The 23,460-nt window shown below is 38.0% G+C and overlaps 2 protein-coding genes across 2 annotated transcripts in view; one reads left to right on the top strand and one right to left on the bottom strand.

The window, feature by feature from the left end:
• Positions 1 to 23,460, bottom strand: part of LOC311077578 (B-cell receptor CD22-like) — a gene marked incomplete at its 5' end in the record, with an annotated part of 296,388 nt that overhangs the window by 89,300 nt on the left and 183,628 nt on the right. The gene's annotated exons all lie outside the window — the stretch shown is intronic.
• Positions 5,129 to 21,436, top strand: LOC311069313 (uncharacterized protein; the record flags this gene model as incomplete). The annotated part of the gene is made up of 5 exons (XM_084092371.1): positions 5,129 to 5,135; positions 5,644 to 5,714; positions 6,493 to 6,660; positions 6,799 to 7,189; positions 16,291 to 21,436. 5 exons carry the CDS (start codon positions 5,129 to 5,131, stop codon positions 17,304 to 17,306), a joined length of 1,653 nt encoding a protein of 550 aa, XP_083948497.1. The 3' UTR covers positions 17,307 to 21,436.

The raw sequence follows: 23,460 nt of genomic DNA, 5'->3' as shown, positions 1-23,460 counted from the left end.
AAACCAGTCCCTATTTAATTTCTGGAAGCCGGGATAAATAGGCAAGCACTGTTACTGCATTCAAATATCAAATACAGACATTAAAGAATACATGAAAAGAACATTTCAGTAATCACACTGGTAACTTCTATAACAAAATAAAATCTTCAGAGAAGTCATTCAACCCATATGATATTTAGAAGGAAAAGTATTTATTAATACCTTGATTATAATCACTCATTACATATACATTGAAGCAGCAGTGTGTTCCAATCCACCCCCTTCACTAGCTCACTAACTCTGCTCGCAGGTTGCTGTGATTGGCCGTGTTGGACGTCAGTCATCATTAAGGCGGTGCCTGAGAGCCAATCGGAGGCCGTCCAGCTGGTTTAAAATGATGGCGTGTTCATTCATGCTGTCTCTCGATCGCGAATTGAACTCTCTGTAGTGGACTGAGCTCTTTGTAGTGGAATGAGTTTCTGTAGCGAACTGCACTCAAAAAAATAATTTTGTCTAAAAATAAGATTTATGTATTTGAATTGCATAACAAATTTCCATGCATTTGGATTACATAGTTTTAACATAAACCAATCAATAATCTGAATGTGATTCATATTTTTAAGTCATATCTAAATGAAACAGATAAGATTTATGTAATTGTATTAATAAACTAAATGTGATTTATATTTGTCAGTCATATGTAAATGAAACAGGTAAGATTTATGTAATAGTACACAGAAAAACGCCCATGTTAAATTAACACTGCTCAGTGTTCATATGTGTGCACACTACAGAGTTAAAGCGGTCTTGAAGTTAATTAGATAATTAACTTATGATTGAGCATTAATGATGAACACCTGCTGTTAACAAGCAGAATCACTGAAGAACAGAGAAACACAAGAACTACAACTGACTTCAGACACAGCCTCAGATGAAATCAACTGAAGAGAAAAGACATCTACTCCTATCTATCTATCTACTCCTCAACCAGACCACCTAGAGACTTCGGGTTTTCGGCATTATGTTAAGGAAGGTCTAATCTCGGGAACGCACCAAAAAAAAAAAAAAAAAAAAATCCAGGAAAAGATTTACTATCTCTTAGTGTTGTGATCCCATGAGGTCAGAAAATTGCGCTTAAACACTCACCGAGTTTTTATTACTTGTTTAATGGTGTGTGTGATGACAGGGTGACGGCAGAGATCGCGAGCAGCATGTTGATTAATAACGCCAACTTTTGTTGAATTTATGAGAAATCTACGGACGTAAACAGACAAAGTGTAGTAAAATAAAGACCTAAATGTGTATTTCGGACTTTTTTTCACCACAAGTCTGAAAGAAGACATGTTATTGAAGACAAATATCCAAAAATCTCAAAATTGACCAGTAAAAAAAAACAACGATGTTTTTGCCTGCTGTGTCTCGCCTTAATCCTCTCAATACAAACTTCTGTAGACATATGACAGAAATAAAGTCATACTGGTTAATAATAAGTGTAATAATGTGTAATGGCTGGAAGTCAGTTGTAGTTCTTGTGTTTCTCTATTTTCTGTTTGTGTGTTCCTCTTTCCTTCAGTGATTCTGCTTGTTAACAGCAGGTGTTCATCAGTAATGCTCAACAATCACTTACATATTCCCTTAATTATCTCACTGCAACACTGTCTCAATGTTACTTTTACTCTTTATAGTGTGGACACTACATGATTTATTTCTGTGGGATTGAAAGAGTTAACAGTGTAAGATAAAAAGACACTATAAAAAGCTCATCTTCAAAGCAAGGTGCTCAAGCCCCAATGTTACAGTCTCAATGTGACCGAGACACCCAGAGGTACATTGAGAAGAAACCGTTTTCACAGCTCACCAATCCAAAAAGCTTGTGTGATATCTTCTGATCTTCCAGACCTGACAGATATACATACATCTCCACTCTCTGCAAGTTCAATGCTTCCAGGATTAGATGTCCTGGTATCTAAAGGTCTTTGAGTAAAGTTAGAGGTACCCCGGACCAACAATGAGTGGGCAATGGGGCAGAATAATCCCTACACTCAGTTGAAGGTTTTGGGCAGTCTACTCCATCCTTCTAGTCTAGAGAAAACAATCATTCAGATCATGTTTTGATATCATTTTGTTGTATGAAAAAAATGGACCAACAATTGACAGAATCGTTGTTTGGACTGCATTGCATAAGAATGTTAATTGTCTAATAAGAAGATAAATATTTCTTCATTGCAAGTTTTTTTTTTTTTTTTTGTCATTGTCCTCCATTAGAAAGGTTATCGTTGTACCTATTAAACAACAGAACAGTATGGTTAAAGACAACTTTATCGGGAGAAATTGCCGTAAAAGAGCAGTAAATTACTGTGATGTCAGCATCAATTTGCTGTTGATTAACAGTAATTAGTAAGAAAATAAATTCCTGGCAATTGTTTTACAGTGGTGGTCTAAGTTAGCAACAGTAACTAAGGGCTTAACAAAGGGTTAATTGATCAATAATAGTTTTTTTTTTTTTTTTTTTATGTAAACATAAGAAATGAATAAAATGCTGTAACTCATAAGTGAAGCAAAACCCCCTGAGAAGTTCTTGATAAGAACAAACCGGGCGAACCGCATGTTGAACGCCTTCAGGATATCAGCTGTTGTTTATGTTCTGATAAGCACATCTTCTAGAATTGTTCAAATACTTTTAAGTCATGATTCTGACACTTTGCCAAAAAAACATCGCAAAAAAGGTCAAAAACAGTCGGCTACAGCTGCCAATTTAAAAAACTTCTAATTAAAGCAAAACATTCTGATTTAAATATAGTGCAAAACTTTTAAACAGAAAATGTTTTTTATAATACGCTAATATATATTAAAAAATATATATATTTTTTTTGATTGACTGACCTTTTGCTAATCAAAACTTCTAGGTTACTGTTGTTAACTTAGACAAGCTGTGCAGGACATCCCATAAGAATGAACCATCAATACTTTCTTGCCACAGATCAGACACTCTGCAATTAGATTTTTAAAATAAAGAGTAGAATTTCATTCATATGAAGACACCCACAGACGTCAATAATCAGAATATGAATCTTAACAATGGTGACATGCTTCATCCTGCAATGCATGCTGGGAGCCACGAGTTTTATACTATGGTGACTCCCAGCATGCATTGCAGCATGAAACATGTCGCCATTGTTGAGATTCATATTCTGATTCTTGATGTCTGTGTGTGTCTGAGTAAAATGGTTCTTTAATGCATTTAAAAATCTAAACTTAGAATGTTTGATACTGTTTGATTTGTTGCAAGAAAATATTGCTGGACAATGAAATCTATTGATAATAAATAACATTTGTTTTGTCAGGGATAAGATAAGTGCTTCATTCTACTTTATGACGCTGAAAACTATATCACCTGATCATCATCACTTCCTGCTTTCTTTGCAAAACAAATGTGTTTTAGTTATCACTGTTACAAAGACCACAAACTGATATAAAAAGTCAAGAGTCAAACTGACATTTCATACATCTACAGAAGTTATTGAGATGTTTATTTGAAAATGTTTGGTTTGAAGTTACCGTTATAGAGATCAGTGTTTGCTTTAGTTGGTCTTTTGTCTTTTTATCATTAGTTTTTCTCTGCTGTATAAAACACATTTGTTATGGCAAGAAAAAGCCAAGGTGTTGTTGGCTGTTGTGATAATACCGTGATCATCCTGTACTGTCTGATTCACTGATCTCATCCTGTGTATAAGCTTTGAATTTATGTTTAGTGTGTATATATATATATATATATATATATATATATATATATATGTGTGTGTGTGTGTGTGTGTGTGTGTGTGTGTGTGTATCCAAGTAATACATGAGTCTTCTTTGGAACACAACATTAATCTGCCTTTTGGTAGGTTTAATTTAAGCCTCAATTTGGTTGTGGGGGATCTTAAACTCTGGTTTAGACTAACGCCGCCTTCACACTGGCAGTTGAAATCAGCTCCGATACGGCAGCGAAACGACCGGAAGTCATTCATTTCCTATGGAGATTCGCAGACCGCATGCGAATGGGTCCGAAGCGGGTGCGAACGAGTGCGGTGCGAAAAAAAATCGTGTCCGTAAGTCATCCAGATGCGTTCAAAAACTTGAACTCTTGCGAAAGGCTACGGACGGTTCCTATCCGACAATTACAGCGGAAGTTAAGCGTTGCTATGGTACTGATAAACAAACCTGAATTCTTAACTTTTAATAAAATAAATAATGATTTTATAACGATAAGTTGTCATGTCATTTTTTTATTTTCATGATTTTCTAACGTTATTAGGGCAGTTAATACAGTTAAAAGCCCTATATACCACTATATCACATTTAGCCGACCTGACATGTCAACGTCCTGGGGAACTTTCCTCCACGCAGCAGCCTGTCTCTATAACCCCCTCAACAGAGAGATCATACAGAATTGTACATTCTGACACTGACAAAATCAACCGTTAATCTCTCCGCCATTTTTGTTCTACTCGCTTCCGACGCTTTTCACCGTTGTGTACGACGTCCGCTGGGGCGTATTGCGTATTACGGAGCTGATTTCAACTGCCAGTGTGAAGGCGGCGTAAGTCTAGGACTATTTAAAACCATGACAGATAAATCAGATTTCTGTTAATCTGAAGACAAGGCTTTATCTCTCTCCAGGAAACCGCCCCATAATGTCTTTTCATCAGTAAATCTGGATAAGACTCATTGAGCTCATCCTGAAACTGTACATTGAGCTCTTTCTGCCAGTAGGAGGCAGTGTCACATTGAGCTTGTGGATTGAGAGAGTAGAGATGGATTGAACCAAACTCTGTAAATGAAGTTGTGTTGGACAGAATAGAACAATGATCGTATCTTAAACTTGAGAGATTGGTTGAACTTGACCTATTAAAAAGCCTCAAAATAGTATCTATGAGTTCCTGGATTTCATAACGCTGATAAACATGTGTTAAGTGTTGAAAGTGGCTCAAGGATGATTGTAAGGCAATTGCACCTTTTTTCCATTGTTGGATGGTTTTCATTGGGATGTTAAATATTATTTAATCAAGAAAGAGACATGGTTTTCCTTTCACACAATGTTATTAATTTATTATTAATTGATAATGTTTATCAATGTCATGTGTTTTCCCAGAGCATTTGTGCCACCATGTCAGGTAGGATATTTGCTGTAAAGAAATTAATGCTCTGGATGGAAAAACTTTTTTTTCTTTTTCTGACAGCTTAATGTGCTGATCAGTGTCTGATATGGCCTAGTTTTATTTATTTGGCATATTATTCCGTGTAAACACAAGTCTCAGCTAGCTTCTTTTAGCAGTAATACTAGAAACATGACAGTACCACATCAGGGCAATAAAGAGCCGTTATTTACAACAGTTAATGTTACAGAGCTGAACTGATTCAGACACAGAAATGCAATAATACACGATACGGAAACGTTAGGAAATCAAGTGGTGCCGTGAACATGACACATCAACTACAAAAATAAATTACTTACATCATGGACATCAATTTAACTTTAACCATAGAGAAAACATAAACATGATTCACGTTTGTAGCTGCACCACAGGAATTCAAGCTTGTTTTTGATATAGAAAAAGATGGAGAAAGTTTGCTGTAGACACGATATATCTACTGACTAGCGTTTCTTCCTGAAACCTGTAGGAGTCGCTGTGACGCTCTTCAGTCCGCCGGTAAAACCACTGAAGAAGAGGAAGCCTGGCGCTCAGACTGAGGTGTGTTGGTTTTAACTGTGTGTGTGATTGTTGATTTTCTGTCTGTAGTGTTTTAATGAGCTTTAAATTAACTACTTATTCACATTTATCATTTAAAAAAAAACGAATTAGCCATGATTTTACCACAGTAACCATAGTTTAGCCTGGGTATTAATAATAAATAATAGTATAATTGTAGTTGTAAACACACATTTACCATTGCTTACTACGGTAGCTGTGTTTTAACTGTGATATTTGTAATAAAACCAAAGTTAACACGTTGTTTAATTTTCTAATTTTGATTTTCAATCAATTTTCAATGCTGGACACTAAATGATGCTTAGAAACGAGTACAAGTGTCACATTATCATGTTAAATTTCTGAAATCTGTGTTTAAATCCAGCAGCTAAATTTAAGTTTTAGATATTGGTAATGTGTTGTAATGATATATTTACAATAGTGAATTTAAACATAAACACGCCTAAACATATATTTATTTTATATCTGTAATTAATATCTACCTGTGTATTAATATTATCAGAAATTGCAATAATTTTCTTACTCCTTTATTATCATTAGTCATTTTGAGTTTAAATCAGTGTAAGTTCATTATCAATTCACATTTACTTGTATATCGCTTTTCACAATCACAATACACATCGTTTCAAAGCAGCTTTACAGAAAATGCATAAAATGTAGATAAATGTGTGATAAATGATAAAAAGTCCACATTACAACTTAGATTGATATAAATGTGGATAAATGTGTCTTGTAATAATGATGATGTGTTTGTCTTCAGATGTTGACCATGACGGCGCAGATGGATGTGATCTGCTGTAAATCAGTAGGAACGGATCTGTCCATGCTGGATATTGAGGATTTCATCTCTGAAATCTGTCAGCTGAAGAAAGAGGTGGCGTCACTGGAGGCAAAGCTGAGAGAAAGAGGAGACAACCCCAACAGAGAGGTTTGAGCAGCTCATCATTTCATCCTTCAGCTCAATCAAACCACAGTTGTGTTAGCTTCTCACTTCTTATGCCTCAGTAATGAGGCTAATATCAACAGGTTGTTGTTTATTTGTGTTGATCTACGATGTGTTTGTCAGGATCTGGAGAAGGTTTCAGTGTGTGTGACTGATGGGACAGAAGCTCAGGATTCAGTCTGGAGATCCAGAGACACACAGGACTCAGAGCTCAGCCTCACTTTACTGTGTTATACTGACGCTCAGGATCATGGATCCGCTGATCAAACCTCTGACTGTAACGCTGGAGAACAGCAGATGAAGATGTGCTCCGTCAAACTGGAGGACTGCAGGAACCTGATAGAGAGACGAGGAGAAGAAACCACAGCAGAGGAACAACAACAGAGCCATGAGGAGGAGGAGGAGGAGGATATTCAGAATGAGGATGATGAAGATGAAGGAAATGATGTTGAGGATGAAGAAAATGAGGATGACAATAATCGAAATGACGACAATGATGATTTTATTCCTTCAGGTATGTATCTTCCAGTTATGATCTTGTGTTATAGTAAATCATAGTCAGAATGTGTGTAAACATTTAGTTGTCAAGTCAAGTCATCTTCATTTATATAGCGCTTTTAACAATGTAGATTGTTTCAAAGCAGCTTTACAGAGATAAACGTATCATTTAAGGTAAGATTGTTTTGGCTTTATAGCGATTCTTCAAATAAAGTTATTTTCTAGCTAAAGTTAGTTTTGATTGATTCGCTTCCGTCGCAACGATCATTTGTTATTAAATTAGGGGCCGCCAAGACGACACCATTCTCTCTACACAGACTTTAAACGCGATCCTGTGAGAAACGCTGATGGCGTTCACATGCGCATTAAGAATTGGTTCTATAGTTATGTGCGTTTGAATATATGTGCGCAGGTTTGTAATTCCCTACAAACCAAGCCTAAACAAAGTACTGATGTTTCCTTGTAGTTTTGATTCATAATTTTATTTTATTTTATCAATTCGGGGTAGATACTGTTTTGAACTTAGAATCGAAAGACCAGGAGACTTGGTTGTTTCTTCAGCAGAAAACACTGTTTTCTTTATTGAGAACACGAGCCGTCGGCAGCTGCAGTCACCAAGTCTGACGTGAATGTTCTCTTACAGTTTATATACATTTAGGGGCAGGAACCGAAAACCGAAAGGTTTAGGAACTGGTTTTAGACTGAGAGCATTGCCCACCCTTATCCACTCAGCATATCTATTCAAACACTGAGACCCGAGTACAGGACTGGCTGGACTAACATTGAATTATAGACGTCTATAATGTATTATGTGAACGCTAGGTCAAAGAGATGTGTTTTTAGTCTAGCTTTGAACTGACAGAGTGTGTCTGCTTCCCGGACAATGGTAGGAAGACTGTTCCAAAGTTTTGGTGCTAAATAGGAGAAGGATCTACCACCAGCAGTCGATTTTGATATTCTAGGTATTATCAACTGGCCGAAATTTTGAGATCGCAATAGACGTGACGGACTATAATGCGTTAAGAGCTCGCTCAAGTACTGCGGAGCTAAACCATTTAGTGCTTTGTAAGTGATCAGCAATATTTTAAAATTGATGCGATGTTTAATAGGGAGCCAGTGCAGTGTTGACAGAACCGGGCTAATATGGTCATACTTCCTGGTTCTGGTAAGAACTGGAGCTGCTGCGTTTTGAACCAGCTGTAGTTTGTTTATTAAGCGTGCAGGGCAACCACTCAGTAGAGCATTACAATAATCTAGCCTTGAGTAGGGCTGGGCGATATATCGCACGATATTGTTATGCGCATCTCATCAGTCAATGAAACAGACCAGAAGATTAATTCAACCTTTCCGCTTCTCGCCGAATGAGGGGGGAAGATTTGTTCAGAACATCTCATGATCATCATCATCATTCTGGCTAGGGCTGGGCGATTTAAATCGCGATATTGTTATGCGCATCTCGTCAGTAAAGCCGGTTCCTTGATTAGTAGTAAATCGCCATCACCTGCTTTCAGATGGAGAGGCATTTACTACAAAGAGCCGTAGTTAACTAATTAATATCATGGACGTATCGCCAGCGATAATTAATGCGATATGGCTCAGCTTGTCAGTTAACTACGGCTCTTTGTACACAGCAAAAACTCTAGTGTTAAATTAACACTCCTGGGAGTGTATATGAACACTCAAGAGTGTTGAAGTTAATGAGATAATTAAGTGATTAATTTAGTGATGATTGATCATTATTGAAGATACCTGATGTTAACAAGCAGAATCACTGAAGGAGAAAATCACAAATTGTAAGTTACCATTATTATGATGGGTAGTTGCTTTAGTTGGACTCTTGACCCTTTATGTGTACTTTAGATTTTGTTTGGCTGTTGTATCTGAGTTATAACTGCCAGATGAACAAAGAATAAAGTGATCTGATGGTGATGTTATATTATTACATTCATCATTTGAACTTGATCACTGAACTGCTTATTTGCTTATTTCTGACTGAAATGTATGTTGTTGACCACAGAATAACTTTGATTCTGCATAAATATCCAGAATTTAAGATGTAATATAAAGGATTACTTAAAAGAAATCTTTCTTTTTAGCAACACACAGACATAAAAAATCAGTATATGGGTGGGAGACATATAAGCCTGAAAAAAGTTTTTATTTTTTACTTCAAATATTAGGCAAAAAAAATATTGAGTTGTGTTGTACTGACTCTTGCATTTCCCACAATATATGTGGTCTTTTAGATTTTGTATTTGAAATTGGATTTATTCACCAATTTGTTGCATTCGTGCCTAAAATTGTCATATGGTGTGACATAAAAGTTATTCTATATAAAATGAAAATGGGATATACTCTCCCTAAGTAACTAACTTCAACATTAATTGTTTTCATTACTATCTTAAGATTTAACATTTCTTTTGTGCAGATTCATTAGATTTTGTATTGTTTTTCTAAACCATCATGCAAAGTAAGTCATCTCTCCTCAGCCTTTCCAGATATTTTAGATTAATTATGTTAAATCCGGTTATAAATCTATGAAAATGCTTGTGACTCTTGCTGATACTATTTCTCTTGTGTTCCCTTGACTTTTTTATGATTTATAATTAAGAAAGTATTTTTACTGGCACAATTCTGAATGTCACACCAAATTATATAGTGTCACGCTATATGATTAACTGCACCACTCCACAATTTGTCAATGCAAAAAACTGTATTTTATTTGCATTCAACATTCAGTTAATTCAATTCAGTTAACATTAATCAAAAAACATACTAACATTGTTTTAAAACTTTCAAAACGATAAGAAACTCATAAATACACTCACCTAAAGGATTATTAGGAACACCTGTTTAATTTCTCATTAATGCAATTATCTAATCAACCAATCACATGGCAGTTGCTTCAATGCATTTAGGGGTGTGTTCCTGGTCAAGACAATCTCCTGAACTCCAAACTGAATGTCAGAATGGGAAAGAAAGGTGATTTAAGCAATTTTGAGCGTGGCATGGTTGTTGGTGCCAGACGGGCCAGTCTGAGTATTTCACAATCTGCTCAGTTACTGGGATTTTCACGCACAACCATTTCTAGGGTTTACAAAGAATGGTGTGAAAAGGGAAAAACATCCAGTATGCAGCAGTCCTGTGGGCGAAAATGCCTTGTTGATGCTAGAGGTCAGAGGATAATGGGCCGACTGATTCAAGCTGATAGAAGAGCAACTTTGACTGAAATAACTACTCGTTACAACCGAGGTATGCAGCAAAGCATTTGTGAAGCCACAACACGCACAACCTTGAGGCGGATGGGCTACAACAGCAGAAGACCCCTCCGGGTACCACTCATCTCCACTACAAATAGGAAAAAGAGGCTACAATTTGCACAAGCTCATCAAAATTGGACAGTTGAAGACTGGAAAAATGTTGCCTGGTCTGATGAGTCTCGATTTCTGTTGAGACATTCAGATGGTAGAGTCAGAATTTGGCGTAAACTGAATGAGAACATGGATCCATCATGCCTTGTTACCACTGTGCAGGCTGGTGGTGGTGGTGTAATGGTGTGGGGGATGTTTTCTTGGCACACTTTAGGCCCCTTAGTGCCAATTGGGCATCGTTTAAATGCCACGGCCTACCTGAGCATTGTTTCTGACCATGTCCATCCCTTTATGACCACCATGTACCCATCCTCTGATGGCTACTTCCAGCAGGATAATGCACCATGTCACAAAGCTCAAATCATTTCAAATTGGTTTCTTGAACATGACAATGAGTTCACTGTACTAAAATGGCCCCCACAGTCACCAGATCTCAACCCAATAGAGCATCTTTGGGATGTGGTGTAACGGGAGCTTCGTGCCCTGGATGTGCATCCCACAAATCTCCATCAACTGCAAGATGCTATCCTATCAATATGGGCCAACATTTCTAAAGAATGCTTTCAGCACCTTGTTGAATCAATGCAACGTAGAATTAAGGCAGTTCTGAAGGCGAAAGGGGGTCAAACACAGTATTAGTATGGTGTTCCTAATAATCCTTTAGGTGAGTGTATGAGTAAATCAAACACCATCTCACTTCAAGAACATTAAATTAAGTATAAAATTTAAAAGAAATACATTAATTGTATAGGTAATTTAATGTTCACTATTAAACATTCACTATTATCATTGAATATGTTTTGAATAGTTATTTATTTATCATTAAAAAAGGTGCATGTAATATTGTGTGACAAATATATCATATGGTGTGACTTAGAAAAACAGTCACACCATATGATACAGTGTCACACCATATGACGTTTTGTTCAGTTAAGATAATCTCTTGGTTAACTAAAAACAGCTAGCTTATACTTAGCATGTAAATTGCCACATGGCAGGAATGATTTTTAAGAATTAATAAGTAAAATTCATATAAAAGTGTTTCATTTTTATGTAAATAATGTCACACCATAAGACACAAAACACTGACCACTAGTGAGCATATCAGATACAGAGCTTTTTAATTAAAAATTAAAAAGCCAGAACTCAACTCTTGACCTTGCAAACCACTCCAGAGATGGCACTGCAACTTCCTGGTTGAGTGTGGACCTCTTCATCATAATGATGTCCAAATTATTGCCCGTTCAAAATATAGATTGCAGTGTCACACCATATGACGCCCATTTTACGGACAAAATGTATTTGGCCAGAACTTGCTTTAAAATCATACACAGACATCAACACTTTCTGTGTCTGTTGAAATGGCCTAATTCTGTTACTTAAACTGTAAATCTATCAATTATTTATACTTTGCTGATATATATTGTCATATTAGTAAGGTCACACATATCCCGGACAGTCACACCACATGACAATTTTGATGTTTAGATAAAAATTTGAAGTAGAGGTCTTTATACAACAACTACAGCTATGGTATGCTGTAATAATATCTTGTCAGAGGAACAACATGAAGATATATATTTTTAACAAATACCCATTTTTATTAGGTTATGACATCATGGACGGGTAGAATTGCATGTCATGTCTCCCACCCATATGCATCTCAACAATGGTGACGAGTAGAATATTCAATTACAAAAAGTAAATTACATAGACAATTCAGATCATAATTTATTCATACCGCAATGCATGATGGGAGCCATTAATGAGTTGTGATTGGTGGCAGCCACTGCAACATGCTTTATTATTGTCACCATTGTTGAGATTCACAGGCTGATTATTGATGTCTGTGTTTAAAAAAAAAATAAAAAAATTGAAAGTATTTTGATCAGAGCAATGTTTATTAAATATAATGGGTTAAAAGAAAAATACTGATAATCATATGCTATTAAATCACAAAGCTGCTGCTAACAAGGTAGACCAAACTATCTCAATAAGTTTAATTTTTCAGATCACAGCATGATTATGTCAAAACATAACCAACACTATCAGATCACACTTTTCTTTGTTCATTTGACTGTTATAAATCAATAACAGCAGACAAACAAAACTTAAAGTGAATGTATAAAGATCAAGAGCCCAACTAAAGCAAATATTGATCGCCATATCAGTGACTTACAATTTGTGATTTTCTCCTTCAGTGATTCTGCTTGTTAACATCAGGTGTCTTCAATAATGCTCAAGCATCACTAAATTAATCACTTAATTATCTCATTAACTTTAACACTCTTGAGTGTTAATTTAACACTGGAGTTTTTGCTGTGTAGTAAATGCCGCTCCATCTGAAAGCAGGTGATGGCGATTTACTACTAATCAAGGAACCGGCTTTACTGACGAGATGCGCATAACAAAATATCGTGCGATATATCGCCCAGCCCTAACCTTGAGGTCATGAACGCATGAACTAATTGTTCCGCATTTGTCAATGAGAGCATATGGCGTAATTTAGATATATTTTTAAGATGGAAAAATGCGGTTTTATAGATACTAGACACGTGACTTTCAAATGAAAGATTGGTATCAAAGAGCACACCCAGGTTCCTAACTGACGACAAAGACTATAGAGCAGCCATCGAGTGTTAGACAGTATTCTAGGTTATTACATGAAGAAGTTTTTTGTCCAATAATTAGAAACTCTTTTTTTTCAGAATTTAGAAGTAGGAAATTACGAGTCATCCAATTTTTTATATCACCTATGCATTCTGTTAATTTAGTGAATTGGTAAGCTTCGTTAGGTTTTGAAGAAATATACAGCTGAGTATCGTCGGCATAACAGTGAAATCTAATGCCATGTTTCCTAATGATATCTCCTAATGGTAACATGTACAGAGTGAACAGCAGCGGTCCTAGTACTGAGCCTTGTGGTACGCCATACTGAACTTGTGATCGATGAGACATCTCTTCATTTACTGCTACAAACAGATAACGGTCAGATAAGTATGATTTCAACCATGCTAGTGCAATTCCACTAATGCCAACATAGTTTTCTAGTCTATTTAAAAGAACGTTGTGGTCAATGGTGTCAAACGCAGCACTAAGATCGAGTAACACTAATAGCGAGACACAACCACGATCGGATGATAAGAGCAAATCATTTGTGACTCTAATGAGAGCTGTCTCGGTACTATGGTACGGTCTAAATCCGGACTGGAAATCCTCACAGATATAACTTCTTGCTAAAAAGGAACACAGTTGTGAGGATACTGCCTTTTCTAATATCTTTGACAGAAAAGATTCGAGATCGGCCTGTAATTGACTAATTCTGTAGGATCAAGTTGCGGTTTTTTAACAAGCGGTTCAATCATAGCCAGCTTAAAGTTTTTTGGTACGTATACTAGAGACAAAGATGAATTAATGATATTAAGAAGAGGATCTATGACCTCTGGAAGTATTTCTTTCAGTAGCTTAGTCGGTATAGGGTCTAACATACAGTACATTTTGTCGATTTAGATGATTTAACGAGTTTAGTAAATTCTTCCTCTCCTACAGCAACGAATGAATCAAATTTTTCCTCAGGGAGACTACAATGCACTGCCTGATGCGATACTGTAGTAGACGGTTGCATAGTTATAATCTTCTCCCTTATATTGTCAATCTTATAAGCAGGGCTTAAAAACGAAAAAAAAATTCAATCGGTTCACTCCGAGCAGAATCGATATTTTAACGTTTCCGTTTTTGCGTTCCTCGTTAAACATTACCGTTCCGAAACCGGTTTGATTAGATAAAATACCGGTTAATAACGTTATTTTAATTTAGCCTATACTTTAAAAAAATATGTATAAATAAGATTTTTTCACTCAAAATAGATAACACATGATAATTAAACTTGAACATTTATTTCATAACACTGTTAAAACCATTACAGAAATAACTGCATTAATTACAAAGCATAAACAACTGGAAAAATATTGACCTGTTTTACTGGACCGTTAGACAATCGAAATTGGCACTGCCTAATTCTTTTCAGAAGAGTGATACAATTATTTGTACATATATATACATATATATATATTTTTTTTTTTGCAACACGAATTGTTTTAGAAATAACATGAATAAAAAATATATAAACTGGACGATCATTGCTCTTTTAATGCACCGTCAACTGCTAATTTCAAAGCAAACACTGCGCAGCACATCCTTGCATCACATAACCAATTTCAGTCTGCTAATAAAGCATGATCATTTAATGCAATAACATTGTAAAACTACAACACATTTTCTACTATTTTTAATACAAAGCATTAAAAGTCTATTTAGAAAACATTGACCTGGCTGTCCTGTTTTTGGCTACCTGAAAGACTACAAAAAATGTGCGATAGTTGCTAGTACTTATACGAAATCCATAAACTATTTGAGCTTAAAGTCCATACTGCTTGTTTAAACGTACGAAAATAATGTCCTCCAATACCTGTGCATTCATTGAAGACCTCAGTGAGGAAAGAATGTAGCCTACTTGAGGCATGAAAATGCGCACTTTACGCTGACTTGCGTTACCAGTAGTGCAATTACATTCATAGCAAGTTTGTACAAATCTGGGTTAGAGAGAGCAACACTTGCCCAGTACTTAAAAGTACACTCACTCCTCTTAAGGTGTGCTTCTCTTGAATATGCCGAAGAGATTGTCTGCCGATGACTGCTGTACGGGCATTTCACGCACGCTTAATGCGTCAACGTCACATGCTGAACTACTAAATTCATGATTGGTCAATGGCAAATTAAAATATTAAAGAGAACGATAAAATAACGTTATTAACCGGTTAATAGTCATTTTAAATAAACGTTTCTGTTCAGAACGATTAAAATTGATTTTGTTTTCGTTTTCGTTTTTGTTCCTGTTAAAATTTCGTTCGTTTCTGGTTTTCGTTTTCGTTCCTTGAACCGGTTCAGAGCCCTGCTTATAAGTGAAGAAGTTCATAAAGTCATTACTGCTGTGCTGCTGGGAAACCTCTGTGTTTGAAGCTTTATTTTTCGTTAGTTTAGCCACTGTTTCAAATAAATACCTAGGATTATGTTTATTTTCTTCTAATAGGGTTGAAAAATAAGCAGATCTAGCAGCTTTTAAAGCCTCTCTGTAAGTAATTAAGCTCTCCTTCCATGAAATGCGAAATACCTCTAGTTTTGTTTTCTTCCAGTTGTGCTCCATTTTTCTGGCTGCTCTCTTAAGTGCCCGAGTGTGCTCGTTGTACCACGGCGTTGGACTATTTTCTTTAATCTTCTTTAAGCGCAACGGAGCAACTGTGTCTAAAGTGCTGGAAAAGAGAGAGTTAAAAGTTTCTGTTGCAATATCAAGTTCTTCTAAGCTATCCGGGATGCTAAGATGATGAAACTGATCAGGAAGATTATTAATAAAGCAATCTTTAGTGGCAGAAGTGATAGGTCTAACATATTTGAAGCACGGAGTCGGCTTTGCAGCCTTGGCTAAATGAAGTTTACACGAGACTAGATAATGATCTGAGAACCTGAGTTGTGCTCCTAAATCAGCAGGTGCAGACATTAGTTACTGTGAACCAATGTGTTGCAAACACTGTATCATGAGCTGCATCACAATTTCACATTTATCTTTAATTTTTATGCTCTAGAAATATAGACAGATATTATAGAATTCCATGATGGTAAGTGCATGATTCATTAAATCTATTTGTGTTCATTTAAAGTTAGACATTTTAATACCTTTTTTTCTTTTCAGATGTGAATGGCGGTTCATCTACTGATGAAGAAACAACCTCGACATCAAAAGAGCAGCTGAAGGTCAAGAGTTTCTCCTGCGTCACCTGTGGGAAAACATTGAGCTCACAGAGAAATTTAGCGAGACATGAGAGAACACACACAGAAGAGAAAAGCTTCTCCTGCAAGAGATGCAACATCAGCTTTCCTACCTTAGAAGAGAAGAGGCTTCATTCAAAAGAGCACAGCTTGAAGAAGGAGTTTCACTGTGAACAGTGCGGGAAGGATTTTTTCACCACTCCATCTAATATGACAGTTCATATGAAGACACACACTGGCGAAAAGACTTTCCACTGCAGTGAGTGTGACAAGTATTTCAGCACCAAACAATCTCTTCTTGTTCACAAGCGAATCCACACGGGTGAAAGGCCGCACAAGTGTCCTCACTGCGATAGAAGATACATGTATGGATCCAATTTGAAGAAGCATGTGCGCGTTCACACCAACGAGAGGCCGTACCAGTGCAGTGAATGTGGGAAAACCTTCACAAACTCAAGCTGTCTAAATTCACACCAGAAAATACACTCTGAGGAGAAACCATATCAGTGTTCACACTGCGATAAAAGATTCCGTCACAAATTTTATTTTATTTGCCATGAGAGGACTCACACCGGAGAGAAACCGTACCTGTGCTCCTACTGCGGGAAGAGCTTCTTTAGCTCGGCTAATCTTGGACTTCATCTGAGAGTTCACACTGGAGAAAGACCGTATCACTGTGGCGTTTGTGGGAAGAGTTTTGCTAAACAGTGTACCTTAAAAAATCACCAGCGGATTCATACAGGAGAAAGACCGTTCAAGTGTTCTCAGTGTGACAAGACGTTTGCTCGGTTAGACGTCCTGAAGACTCATGAGCGAGTTCATACAGGAGAGAAGCCTTACCGCTGCTCCATCTGCGACGAGAGATTTGCTTATTTAGGTAGTTTTCAGACCCACCAGAAGAAACACGCTAAAGAACAAACTGCTCCTGAATCATCATAGTGTCTTTTCATCAGTAAATCTGGATAAAGGACTCATTGAGCTCATCCTGAAACTGTACATTCAGCCAGTAGGAGGCAGTGTCACATTGCGCTTTTATGTGGATTCAGAGAGTTAGAGATGGATTGAACCAAACGAAGTTGATGAAGTTGTTCGACAGAATAGAACAATGATTGTATATTGAACTTGCCATATTAAAAAGATAGTATCAATTAGAGTTCTTGGATTTCATAACACTAATAAACATGTTTTAAGTGTTAAAAGTGGCTCAATGATGATTTTCATTTAATTTGATTTGATTTTAATAAAAAAATTAAGTTTTATTTCTGTCACGGAATGCTAAAAATAGTGAAGTGAGGATTCATGTGTGGGAAATATTCAAGTGTAGGAATATTTAATAAGTAATCAAAACTACAACAAAAAACACCCCATAGGAGAAAACATTGACAGGCATCTGGTATAACTGGAAACACAAGGGAACATAGAACAACGAACCAGAACAGGACTGCAAACACAGGGAGACTAAATAGGAAGGGAATAGCAAATAAAAGAAGGTAACGAACAAAGGCAGGTGGCAAATTAATCAATAATCAGGTAACAAGATGGGAGGGGCTAGACAATTGACAGGAGAGGACATGGCACAAGGAAACACATCACAAGCCATGTGCTCACAACAAACATGACAAACCGGGAATGTCAGAGTTCTGTCAACAAACCAGATATAAACCAAACAGGTGACAGAACCCTGACATTAACCCCCCTCAAAGGGGACGCCGCCTGGCGCCATCGGGCGGCCATGGCGGAGACGACCAGGGCGGAGACAACCCTTTGGACGGCCATGGCACAGGAACAGACACCGGCTCAGAAACAGGAATAGAGACTTGCTCAGACACCGGCTCAGGAACAGGAACAGACTCCGGCTCGGGAACAGACACCGGCTCAGGAACGGGAACAGACACCGGCTCAGGAACAGGAACAGACTCCGGCTCGGGAACAGACACCGGCTCAGGAACAGGAACAGACTCCGGCTCGGGAACAGACACCGGCTCAGGAACAGGAACAGACTCCGGCTCGGGAACAGACACCGGCTCAGAAACAGGAACAGAGACTTGCTCAGACACCAGCTCGGGAACAGACACCGGCTCAGAAACAGGAATAGAGACTTGCTCAGACACCGGCTCAGGAACAGGAACAGACTCCGGCTCGGGAACAGACACCGGCTCAGGAACAGGAACAGACTCCGGCTCGGGAACAGACACCGGCTCAGGAACAGGAACAGACTCCGGCTCGGGAACAGACACCGGCTCAGGAACAGGAACAGACTCCGGCTCGGGAACAGACACCGGCTCAGAAACAGGAACAGAGACTTGCTCAGACACCAGCTCAGGAACAGACACCGGCTCAGGAACAGGAACATACACCGGCGCAGACACTGGTCAGAACCGTCTCTGGATCGGCAGACGTGACGTGAACCGTCTCTGGATAGGCAGGCGTGACTTGAAGAAGCATAGATACAGTCGGCATCTAGTCATAGTTGGGGCCGTGGTCGGCGTGGGGGAAAACACAGCGAACATCGTGTGTATTTGAATGACAAAAATGTCTTATTGCGAGTCACTGACGCCTGCAGACCGGCAACGGTACATTGCAAAATTAACTGCAATAGGTTATGATTGCTCTTATTTAATTAAAACTGGGTCAATGACCCAACCAAATGGCCGGAGGTGTCGTTTCCAGACATATTTTGCTATCTGGTTGAATCAGGTAAGAGATCGCGGTAGCTGTAGCGGTAACATTAGCCTATAACTCAATCATCTTCCGTATATGTTGCATACTATAACTCCATAAAACCTTGTCACTTAACAATTGTACGTATGCTTCACTCCAAACTATTAATCCTTTTGTAAAACGGTGATCAGTAGTACGAAGTTGCAGAGGGACTGAGCTGACAGTTATCCCTAACTCACAGACTGCAGACTGTATTGAGTGTAGACCTCGAACTCGAGCGCCCTCTGCTGATGTTTTTCGTAGGCTACACGGACACATGCTTTTCTTACATTCAAAACTACCCAAATGTGAAACACTTCAATAATTAATGAACCAGTCTGCACACTCCACTATAGGCTAACTTAAAATCAGAATCAGAAATACTTTATTGATCTTTATTGATGCTATTGATAACCCGGGGGACAATTCTTGTGTCACAATTGATGTGCACATCAAGACATTTAAAGGAATATAAATAATAATAGAAGTTGGTAAATAAACAAGTATATACATGTAAAAAGTATAAATATAGACTATAAAATATGAAGAAGAATTATAAAGGACTATGGATATGCAGCCTACAAGATTTACAGTACTAGTAAATAAATAGAAGCAGAACTGCAGCAAACTATATTGCACACTGAATATTAAAACAGAGAATATTGCACAGAATGTGATGTATTGCACTACAGGGTCCAGTTTAATAACAAAGGGTCCATGTGTCAGACACTTTACTATCTTGAGGCCAAGAGATACTATCTTGAGGCCAAGAGATACTATCTTGAGGCCACGAGTTTCTATCTTGAGGCCAGGAGTTTCTATCTTGAGGCCACGAGATACTATCTTGAGGCAACGAGTTACTATCTTGAGGCCACAAGTTACTATCTTGAGGCCACGAGTTACTATCTTGAGGCCACAAGTTACTATCTTGAGGCCACGAGTTTCTATCTTGAGGCCAGGAGTTTCTATCTTGAGACCACGAGTTACTATCTTGAGACCACGAGTTACTATCTTGAGGCAACGAGTTACTATCTTGAGGCCACAAGTTACTATCTTGAGGCCACGAGTTACTATCTTGAGGCCACAAGTTACTATCTTGAGGCCACGAGTTACTATGTTGAGGCCACGAGTTACTATCTTGAGGCAACGAGATACAATCTTGAGGCCACGAGATACTATCTTGAGGCCACGAGATACAATCTTTAGGCCACGAGTTCTCGTGAATGCCCGGCCAAAAGAATCGGGTCATTAGACGATTTAACGTAGCTGTCATCCCTAGATGCCCCGCCATCAGATTACAATGTGGTACTCCGTGGTAATATCAATTGGGTTGTATCTTCCTTTGTCTGAGTGTCTTGGGTCACTCGATACAACCTGTCTTTAATAATGGCAAAATAAGGATAGGAGAGCGCGCGGTCAGGTTGGAGGATCTGCCCATCGATGGAACGGACCTGTTCAAATGCATGTTTGAGGGGTAAAGTCATCACGACTGGAGAGGTTTAGTCTCGCCAAGCCGCTCAGTTCCTCTGAAACAGTTCCGCTGGGTCCAGGAACAGCCTCTCCAACATGAGCGCTCGCCCCCCTTCCCCGCCTTTTCTTTTTCCCAGAGGCATCCGCTGTCAAACATACCAATAATTGTTCAAAAGCTGGCCAATTCGTTCCCAAAATTAACGGATGCCGGAGGCGCGGGCTAACTGCCACCTCCACACAATGGTTATGTCCCCTAAATTTAATAGTGATGGCTTTTAAGGGGTATTACACTATATCCCTGTGTACACACCTCACCTTAACCATGCGGCCCGTATCCAATGCCCCGGATTGCATCAGGCTTTGGTGGATAGAGGTCTGTTTAAGAGTCTTGGTTGTTTGTAGAATCCATTGCTTGACCGGCTAGTTGATTTTTGATTAGTTGCAACTGTGGTGAGTTTGGAAACATTATCAGATCTTCACCAGTCATATCTTGTGCAGTCAGACAGTGATTTGCATATATGACCTTAGAAGAGAGCACTGAGCACCTGCAGCCAATCCACTGCGCTCACACAAATAAAATTAGCATAAAATGCATCTGCCCAAAGCTATGTGAAACATGAGTCCATGGTTTGTTTCAGAAGCATCATTTTCTTTGTGGCCACACATTGAAAAAACAAATGGAAAACTAAAACTAAATTACTGATTTTATTCAAGTTAAAAATATTATGTAATTTAAGACACATTTCTTGTGGCAAAAAAAATAAAATAAGTAAATGTGACCATGGGATGTTGGCTGTTTATTAATGGTCATCACCTTATGGCCTGGTCTTGTGTTTCTATTTTCTTCCATGATTCTGCTTGTATAATCTCTCAATTATATTTATGTATATTTGTGACAGGACGACACATTACAGGACTTTTAAATTCCTAAACGATTGTGAAATCTGGTTGCAGCACACACTTAAAGCTCCAATATGTAATTTTTTTTTAATAAAATTACAATTATTCCGAAAATAACTTGCACAGTGTGATATATTTCCTCCAGTTGTGTACTTACAATATCTCAAAAGTCTCCAAAGATTTTTCATTTCAGAGAAATTCCGATTTTAAATAACTGTGCGTCCCGGAAAAGAAATGTCGCCTCTCGCACTATCCTTTTTTTCCAGTGTGGACCATGTGATATTCCACCACACCGGAATATCACATGGTCAAATGCGGAAGTGGTGGTTATAGCATTATAGCCTAAGACCCAATTCGCCTACTTATACTACGACCTAAAATATGTACTTTTGAGTGTGTAGCAAAAGAGTATGCACGTTCTGGGACATACTTCGATGACGTCATGCAACGTGAACGAGAACGTGGTTGCCTAGTTACGCACACCGCGACTGTTAACAAAACATTTTACATTTCATTCATTCTTATGTCAAATATAATTTTATTTACTATTCCCATCTTTTTTTCCCACATTGTTTTTTTCACAATACATTTGCAATTGAGGAGTGAAGCAGGGCGTCGTCATGGCAACCAAACGCAGGTCGTTTGTGAGGCGGCTGGTTCTGACGTTCATGTGCAATGTGTGTAACGAAAGCTACTTATTTTCTGAGTTAAAATATTTAAAGTTTATATATTGTATAGGCTAACTATTGTTTAACGTATTTTATACTTAATTTTATACTTATGTATAATACTCAAAAATACCCCGATGAAAATGAACCATGCTTTTACTATAGTAAAAGTTGGACTGATAAAGTTAACATTTGTACAGCCACAGTATTACTACAAATAAGTCAGTGTGGTTAAACTATGGTTAGTGTAGTAAAAGGTGTTTATTTTCATAAGAGTTTGTAATAAGGTATAAATCTAAGACAGAAACATCAAAAGAAATACATAAAAAAAGACACTTGCATGACACTGTACTAGAGCCTTTTTATTTACCCTACAAGATAAACACTGTACTTTTTTTGGCACAACATAAATCCATTAATATTACGATACAATAAAATATAACTTTAATTAGGGTTAAACATTTTAATTCTTACACTTAAAAACTCAGGGCGCATCTCCGCTGCTGCAAAATACAGCCGTATTTTTAAATTTCGCGGTCTTTCCTCTGCTATTGACGCAGCTCGGACTCGATTGTTCACATGATTGTTCATCACCACCATAGAGCTGGTAAGTCCCGCCCATCCGTAAAACCCCGCTGGACCTCTAGGTTGAAAAATCGTCAATGCAAGTGAATGGGGGAAAATAATTATTTTCTGGTCCCGTTTGAATTGTGCCATGAATGTGAACATATGTTGTCTGTGAATTTTTTATATAACTTTTCATGTTACGAGTTTGACAGTATATGATTCTTCGGCTAGCAGTTGTGGAAAAGACATAACGAGAAAGACTACATGTCGCCTATGTGACGTCACCCCATAAAGTTGACTTACCCGTGGTTTTCGCCAACCTCAATGATTTTGTCCTCTCCCTGAAAGAAGGCAGTGAAGTGCACCAAAGACACAGCCATGTTTAGCGGGATCCGTGAGCTAGTCCGTGTGCTAGTGGTGTTGACGTTTCAAACGCGTCGAAAGCAGCGAAGAGTTGTAGTCCACAAAGTGCTCTCACACAAAGTCTACCCGTATCAAACTTCTACCCGCTAAATTGTAGCATTCTTTACACGAAAAGTTATATAAAAAATTCACAGACAACATATGTTCACATTCATGGCACAATTCAAACGGGACCAGAAAATAATTATTTTCTCCCATTCACTTGCATTGACGATTTTTCAACCTAGAGGTCCAGTGGGGTTAGCGGAAGGGGCGGGACTTACCAGCTCTATTGAGAGTGAGGAGTCATGTGCCGACTTGGGTTGATTTGGGCGGGGTCTGAGCCGGTTGGCCATGATGGTAGGAGACGCTATCGGTTGCCAGGG

Source organism: Abramis brama (assembly GCF_963993115.1).
Source record: "Abramis brama genome assembly, chromosome: 2".
Classification (NCBI taxonomy): domain Eukaryota; kingdom Metazoa; phylum Chordata; class Actinopteri; order Cypriniformes; family Leuciscidae; genus Abramis; species Abramis brama.
Note: the sequence above shows the minus strand (reverse complement) of the source record. Positions and strands in the feature narration are given on the sequence as shown.